Source organism: Rhinichthys klamathensis, unplaced genomic scaffold (assembly GCF_029890125.1).
Source record: "Rhinichthys klamathensis goyatoka isolate OS25496 unplaced genomic scaffold, OSU_Roscu_1.1 h1tg000114l_1, whole genome shotgun sequence".
Classification (NCBI taxonomy): Eukaryota; Metazoa; Chordata; class Actinopteri; order Cypriniformes; family Leuciscidae; genus Rhinichthys; species Rhinichthys klamathensis.
Genome location: NW_026606651.1, coordinates 3,796,313 through 3,805,000, shown reverse-complemented (window position 1 = coordinate 3,805,000; position 8,688 = coordinate 3,796,313). Strand labels below are relative to the sequence as shown.

The following is an 8,688-nucleotide window of genomic DNA, read 5'->3' as shown; positions in this document are numbered from 1 at the left end:
CTTCACTGGGGCTTGTAATACCTGATACCAGATACCTGAGCGTATTAGCTAGTCTTTATCCCATAAGCAACCATAACAACATTAACATAAGTTAGCAGAGAAATCATAACACTCAATATGATGGCTTTGGTCCCGCCTTCACAAAGTTGTTTACTCAAGAACCATTCAAATACCAGCCGGGAATATTATATTTAATTAAAACTAAAATGAAAACCATAAAAATAGCTGTGTCCCAATTCGCACACTATCCGTCCTAAAAAGTGTCCCAAATCGTAGTATGTTGAAATGAGCATCCCAAAGATGCCCGGATGATCTTGGTTTCCGGTTAGTGCAGATCCGTTCACACTCTAATATTGCCCACAACCCATTGCGTGTTAGACGAGGATTTGATTAGAACTACAAACATGAATAATAAGTGTTAAAGGTTGAGAGGTTTGACTGATTAATAATCTACGGAAGCCCTGAACCGCAACGTAATTTTTTTTTTTTTAAATCAGTAAAAAAAAAACCCACAAAACTAGCATTTCGAGATTAAAGTCGAAACATTTCGAGATTAAAGTCGAAACATTTCGAGAATAAAGTCGAAACATTACGATAGGTCTTCCGTAGAAGTGTGTGCATTCATAACAGTGCGCGTCCACTGGCTCAAAGCGCGCGTGTGTGTGTGTGTTATCTGGGCTTTCAACAAAATTCTACACAGGTGCTAATCTACCAACAAGAATTACCATGGCGTTGCCTATTATAGACGAGCGCACAGACTCCGCCGGAGTATCACAATGGTCCAAACTTTATGTGGCAGTGTTTTTGAAATGTTTTCGTCCTCGTCTAGGCAACACACTATCTGGGTCGAGAACACAACGGTAACCAATTCTGTCTCCCTCTTCACCGTAAATACGTTCTGGATTCTTTTTAAGTGCATCATTCTGTATCCAATCATTTGGCCGGATCCCGTGATTTCCTCAGATTTAATAACCACTAATGGTGGTTGAGGAGAGATTCTCTGATATGATTGTAAAGCGCTTTGAGTGTAGGCCTAGTAGACATATGAAAGCGCTATATAAATGCCTCATTCATTCATTCATTCATTCATTCATTCATTCATTCATTCATAACGCTATCTCCATCCAGTCTGAAAAGTGTTTTCCGGGTTGGTTTTCCTATAGGCTAAACTCTATTCCGGCGCAGTATATTTTATAACGGCCTATAATGGTAGCCTAATGCTGGTTGGCACCTGTTGAATTTCCTTTTGTTGAAACAAAAAACACACACACACACACACAGTGTGAAACAATCGCTATGCACCATTATGAATGCCTGTGTGTGCAGCAATGTGAAACAATGGCAAGCACACACGCACAACTTCTACGGAAGACTGTATTCTCGTACTCTCGAAATATTTCGACTTTAATCTCGAAATGTTTCGACTTTAATCTCGAAATGCTAGTTGTTTTTTTGTTTTTTTACATTGCGGTTTCGACTTTAATCTCGAAACATTTCGACTTTAATCTCAAAATGCTAGTTTTTTTTTTGTTTTTACGTTGCGGTTCAGGGCTTCCGTAATAATCAGTATCTAAACTGACGAAAATATATTTATTCAATGTTATCCACATTATAGTTCATCTGAAAAAAAATTTCAAACTTTTATAAAGATACGTTTGGTCATTAAATTTTAAATGCATCATTATGCAAACCAAGATCAACATGCTATACATTTCTCTCCGATACGGTAGAATATTCAATTAAACTGAATGTGGAGGATTTTAACTGTGGCAAGTGTAAAAATGCACATAACTAAGACACAAAGAGCTTGTACCTTGTATCCAGTGATAGTGCTGACGTGTCTGCGGGGCATCTTCCACCGGACACTGAATGCAGTGCAGTTCACCGTCTCCAGCTGGATGTCCAGCGGTGGACTCAACCTCTCTGAGAGCAACAACAGATCACGTCACAAATATAACACAACATAAATACTACTTTATCATTCATCGGTTCATACATAAACAACATGAATCAACATTAGACCAAAAACAGATCTTGCAGATGCTTACTTTAGCAAACAGCTAATAATTAGTTAATGTAACTCATTCAAAAGGTGATGATGAGAAAGGTCGTAACAAGAAAAAAAAAAGGAAAACAGAAGCATATATTTATATAAAACAGACCAATATTAGATGCATTACAGATGATGCGTGTGGACAAGGTCATTGCTAAATGTCTCGCTCAGAGTAAAAAGTTTAATGTCTACAGCGCAGCACAGTGTGTGTGTGTGTGTGTGTGTGTGTGTGTGTGTGTGTCGCTGCAACCCGTGACAGGAAGACAACACCACAATCAAACCACAAAGATGGCTAGTGAAATATCCTATGGCATACTATGGAAGTCAATGGGGTCCATCTATTGTTTACTGACATTCTTCAAAATATATTCTTTTATGTTCACCAGAGGAAAGAAATTCACCTACCCTATTGTTTCTACACTGTAAAAGTGAGTTTTCAAAGTGGTAAATAAAACAAAGATTACTGGAGTATATTATACAAGAAAACACTATGTGTGTAATGTTGCTGTTTGAGCATAAACAACATCTGCAAAGTTACAATGCTCAAAGTTCAAAGCAAAGGGAGATATTTTCTTTTAAAGAAATCGTTTTTTAAGGACTACAACAAACAGCTGGAAGGGACTACACAACATTCCTCCCGGGTCAGTGACATCACTAACCCTAAAATTTACATAAACTCCACCCCCGGAACACAATTTATAGATTATCATGACAGAATATGCTAATCATTGACTAGAAGATAACTACACATGATAAGCTACATAAATTCATCAACTAACCATACTTGTCCTGTTGCTTCTGTCACTTCTTCCGAGTCTCTCCATCATTGTCTGACTCCAGTTTGAACATAAAAAGGCTAAAAGTTTTTGAAATGTTCAGTGCATGTCTGTGTGTGAGGTAAAAGGACACGAGCTGTTGTAGCTCCGCCCCCTGGGCTGGGAGCAGCAGCTCATTTGCATTTAAAGGGACAGACACAAAAACGGTGCGTTTTTGCTCACCCTCAAAAAGTGACCATTTTAACATGCTATATGAAAATATCTGTGGGGTATTTTGAGCTAAAACTTCACATACACACCCTGGGGACATCAGAGACTTATTTTACATCTTGTGAAAAGGGCATTATACCACCCCTTTAAGTAAAGTGTTACCAAAATTGTTTCTACATGTTTTTCAGTGTATCCCGTGATCCCGTCATCAACTCTTGCTTGCAGGTTTCACTGAAACGCATTATTTATTCCAAACGCATCACTTTCTCCTTTCAAGATATTGCTTTCCCATTAAAATAAACACACATCAAGACATTTCACTTAAAAGGTTTGTAGTCATTAGAAATCGAGTAATTTGATGTAGTCTGACTAATACGCTATTTGATGCATGTTCCATGTGATCTTGCCTCTGATATATGTGTTATGAGTCGCAGGTGTTTGTGGCGCAATTAAAATACTGCCTTCTGAAAAGAAACCAATCTGAACCAAGACTAATCTAAAAACATACAAACAAAGCATGTTACCGGAGCCCAGTGCAAAATTAAACCATAATGCACTGTGAATGTGAAATGAATGTGAAATAACAATCTCAAGTACAAAGAGCCATAATAGATGTAGCAGGCAACTTATGAAAAGCAATTTAGGAAGAATCTCACATAATGATTTTTTCCCCCCATGAAACTTAATACAATATCTGAAAAAACTTTACAATAAGGTTCATCTGTTAACATTAGTTAACATGAAGACAAAAATCCTTCTAAATAATTTATTAACTCTAGATAATGTCAACTAGTACAAACAGTTGCATTGTTAATATTATTTAATGGACCTGAGCTATGAACTAACAATGAAGTTTTATTTTTTATTAAAGATTAATAAACACTGTAACAATGCATTAAATAACAATGAGCAACACATTTATCAAACGTTAACTATAATGGGACCTTATTGTAAAGTGTTATCCGAATATAATTTAGAAATTGCCAGTGAATTTTCAAACATTTCAAAAAGTCGCTTGGAACAAAGTTACTTTGCTTTTTCATTACAATTTTGTGTAAAAATGTCTTAACATTTGGAGTGCGATCAAATGAGGAGTCGAAAAGAGGTGATAAAATTCCAACTGTTTCATACATCACGCAAAATAATGAGAGATCAAGTCAAGAGCATTGCATTGTGGGATACGGTATTTCTTGCAACATGCTTTGTTACTGCACATTTTGAGAAATGCAGTAGCTCATCCGGTATTTTATGCATACTAGAAAATTGTTATACAGTGCACAGTATGCATACTATTTACTGCAGAATAGTGAGATTAGTGTGTCAGCACTCAGAATGCCATTCTGAACACAGCCCATGATTTACAACTCGCAATTGGTTGTCAGAAGCACCTAGTACTATGAAAAGAAAAAAATAATAATTTGAAACTCATATTTGTATTCTTTTGGCAACTTTTAGCATTATTTACCCAAAGCTACAGACAACTTAAAGCCACAATACTTGATTGATTTAATGGGATCCTTAATTCGAGAGCAACCCAGAACGATGTAGATATCATTAAGGTATGGATTTTTAGGCAACAGAAAACGGAGAGTAACAAAATTGGAATTGATGTTTAAGTTTGTGTGACGGTAAGAAAACCTTCAGTGACCAAAAATGTCCCATTTTCATTAACAACTTTGAGTCAATACAAACTAAAGAGAAAAGGCTCCAGGCAAAGATCTTTCTCAACAGATGATGCAATCAAACTTATACGAAAATTACATTTACCCAGACCAAATCCTAATAGTTCACGTACAGTTTCAATCCTTCCACTGTCATAGGGTGGAACCTTGAGGTCTGAAACGAACCCGAACTTGTCTATACGTGGCCGTAGACTTGAATTAGTTAGTCTTTTAATAAATCAAGACCACCAAATTAAATATCGCTTCCAGTTTCTTGGCTATACCACTAAAAAGCGCATTAAGGTTAAGCATCTCCATATACCCAAGGGGACCAAAGGGACAAGCACCAATTTGAAGCATTTCATCTGAAGTGTCAGTTATCAGAGGGCTTGTTTATCTGAAATGACTGATGGTTTTCATTACTCTAAACTGTTGGCTATGGGCATTGGGCATGAGATCGTCCGGAGGGCATATGGAAGTGCCATACACAGCGCTGACCCTGCCGTATGACTGCGACCTCAGATGTCTCTGTGACAAATCACCTGTACATCCATCCATCCGAATAGCCGAAAAGTTTGTCTTGGGTGATTACGGGACATAAAGAAGCTCCAAAAAGTATCCAGACACCTGATGCATGCTTAAAAATGCGAGAATGTCTTGTCATTGCATTAGCAAACAAAATGGTGTCATTTATTTTAAAGAAGAAAGGTCTGATGCAAAAAAAAAAAACGTAGAAATAGTTCAAAATGAAGATGGACACCTTGAGAAGAACTGACAAATCAATAAAACACCAGACCTTGCGTAAAAATGGAAAAATTGTTAGTGAGGATAGCCTATTGTAGGCTATTTAATGCAATGACATCAGACATGTGTGTCCAAATAGCCTATTTGTTGGGGTCAGTGTATTGCATAATCAAATAATCATCATTAAAAACAAAACAACACCAGTAATGAAAATGACACTCACCTGACTTCCGTGCACTAGGCTTTCTTGCGCAGAACGCGATATTCCACATCCACACCAATGCAAGAAGCACCATCACTCTCTTCTGGAGGCACATTTTCAATCCTTTACGATTTTGGAAATACTGATCGCGTCAATTTGAGCTTCAAATGCTGTTGTTCCTCATTCTAAACTCCTGTAGAGAATAAAGCGCTGAAAGTTCGATGTAGCCTGTTGCAGGTCTTTGTATGCACGCTGAATCCGGTCTGATGCGATTACTGTCTGCTGGTGATCACACACACACACACACTCCTCGTGTGCTGGCCCTCAGGAGCCCCGTAGCGCGCGATCAACTCCGAACAACTTCTACATCCACTGAACGCCACGACACACACACGCCCGGCGAGAGTCCGTGAATCACAGGCAGACGCAAAGTTTCTTCTTATTCCAGAGTGTTTTTGAGCGGAGCAGTGAGGAGAGGAGGCAGAGACACTCGGAGTTAAGAGGATAATGGTCTCTAATCTACACAGATGGAGACTTGAGCTCGCTTCAGTAACTCTGACCAATATAGCAACACGGAGACTGGTCGATACAATAGGCTACTAGCACACACTGAAGGATGATGGAGGGAAAGTTTCAGGTGCAGATGAACGGGGATGAATGGACATTAGATGAACTTTATGGTGGGTATTAAAACCACAAGTTTTTAGATAGATAGATAGATAGATAGATAGATAGATAGATAGATAGATAGATAGATAGATAGATAGATAGATAGATAGATAGATAGATAGATAGATAGATAGATAGATAGATAGATAGATAGATAGATAGATAGATAGATAGATAGATAGATAGATAGATAGATAGATAGATAGATAGATATATAGATAGATAGATAGATAGATAGATAGATAGATAGATAGATAGATAGATAGATAGATAGATAGATAGATAGATAGATAGATAGATAGATAGATAGATAGATAGTTTTTCCAGTTGTCCTGTCCATGTTTTCTCTTCTCTCCGTCCTCCTTGAGGATATGAGGAATCTCTTGTTCTATACCGGAAATTGAGGAATTTAGCTGTCAGATTCAAAGCAATCATTTCTTTTATAGAATTGGATGTTTATGTCAAAAGAGAGAGGGAGAGGTGGGGGGGATCAATCATCTGCATTATCTGCATTGTTTTCCCTGCTAAAATCAAAGGAGATTAATTAAGTTTGATGATTAACCAGCCTGATTAGTGACAACATTCACTGTGATTACTGACATTTTAATTTAGTCCACACACACACACACACACACACACACACACACACACACACACACACACACACACACACACACACACACACACACACACACACACACACACACACACACACTTAAGACTGCTTCATCACATAAACCCCACACTCTTAAACAGATATTATATTACATTATATTATAATATAACATATGTTAAAAAAATGTGTTTGGTAAAATTGGTTAAAGTGTGGCTTCTTACGGTTTACAACACCAGGTGATAAGAAGGCTTATGTACTAACTGTAATGGACAAGTGCTGCACTTCCGACTATTGACCGGAAGAGGGAGTCATAGGCTAAAGTTAGACATCCGTTTATCAACAGTTTCTTGTTGAATAATCATTATTTTTTGTCCAGTACATTTCCTATTGTACTGAATTATAATTTAATGATTCCAGTTAATATAGATATGATGTGAAAAAAAATGTAAAGAGGCATCTCATCCTCACAATCTGACAGAAACACACTATCACATACAGCAATGCCTTAATGGCCGAGATAGGAGAAAACAGAATAATAAGCAATAATAACAGGCGATCGGATTGGATAAATCTTGAATATGGTTCAAAAGAAAAAGATTCTGAAATTGGATTAGATCACGTATGTGTTGTTCAAAACATTTCAGTATTGGATTGTGATCCAAAAAAGCAGGATTATCCTGATCCCAGCAAAAGGGTGGATTCAGGGTGGATTTCGAGTACAAAATGTAATGAAACATTAAAATTGGTAAAATAATAATGTTAGAATATATAGAAAACTTACTAATATTTTGAACTTAATTGTTGTTTAACCATTACAGTGATAAAGTAGATCAAGTACATGCACATAAGGCTATCTATTATGTCCTTCTGTACAGTACATTAAAAAAGAAAAGATTTTTTCCCCATAAAATAATCCCCTGCCATTATCAAACAAAATTAAAATATTTACCTTTAACAGTTTTTAACACTGTAGCCTATATTAATCAATGACACAATCATCAGAGAGTCAGAAGTATAGTTTCTAAATTGTGCATTCCTTATTGCATATATTTGTTTGTTTTTATTTATTTGTGGGTCAGATGAGGAACTACGGAGATGGGAGGCAATTATCTGTCAATGTTTTTGCATCCTCTCACAAATGTTGTTTTTTTTTGTCTCAAAAAAAGTTTCCCTTCAAATCTATATTTTTTTCTGTCACCATGTCTAGGGGTCTGACTGTTTAAAGGAATTTGAAAATGAAAGGAAATGTTTGGATCGTTTTATTTTGCTATTTTCTTTCTCTTCAAATAAAAACACTTAAAGGACTCTTCTAGCCTACCTGTTGATCATTTCATATTGTGATATGTGATCCCATTTAGAGCACTAGTAATCCAGATTTGGAAATCTGAGCATTTTTAAATCCACTGCACTGTAGACTATAGACCGGTAGAGGGAGTGTGTGTCATGTATATGAGCGCTGATCTCAAGCTGGAACTGGAAATCCATTTATCAACAGGTTATTTGTTGCCAACCAAAATAATAGCAGGTGGATATAGCCTAGAGGTATTGTATTTTATCCCTTCAGCACGGAATTCTTGTGAAACGAGACAATAGATCACTTGAATATATAAATAATACAATAATTAATATGTGGAAAAAAAATTATAATAACGCTGCTTTCACGTGTTATCGGACATTTCCTACTTCCCACTTCTGAAGTCGTGACTACGAGATAATCGCATTCAAAATTTGACTTGAAAGGGAGATCCTGTCCCCCT

The 8,688-nt window shown here is 36.8% G+C and overlaps 1 protein-coding gene across 1 annotated transcript in view; it reads right to left on the bottom strand.

The window, feature by feature from the left end:
- The window catches only part of LOC130088181 (pikachurin), a 32,209-nt gene extending 26,334 nt beyond the window's left edge, over window positions 1–5,875 (bottom strand). Inside the window, exons 1-2 of the mRNA XM_056254832.1 lie at window positions 5,668–5,875; window positions 1,814–1,923 (exon numbers count right to left, since the gene is read on the bottom strand). Coding sequence (XP_056110807.1) covers window positions 1,814–1,923; window positions 5,668–5,761 — 204 coding nt within the window. The 5' untranslated portion in view covers window positions 5,762–5,875. The remainder of the gene's footprint in view (window positions 1–1,813; window positions 1,924–5,667) is intronic.
- Between the last annotated feature and the right edge of the window lie 2,813 nt (window positions 5,876–8,688).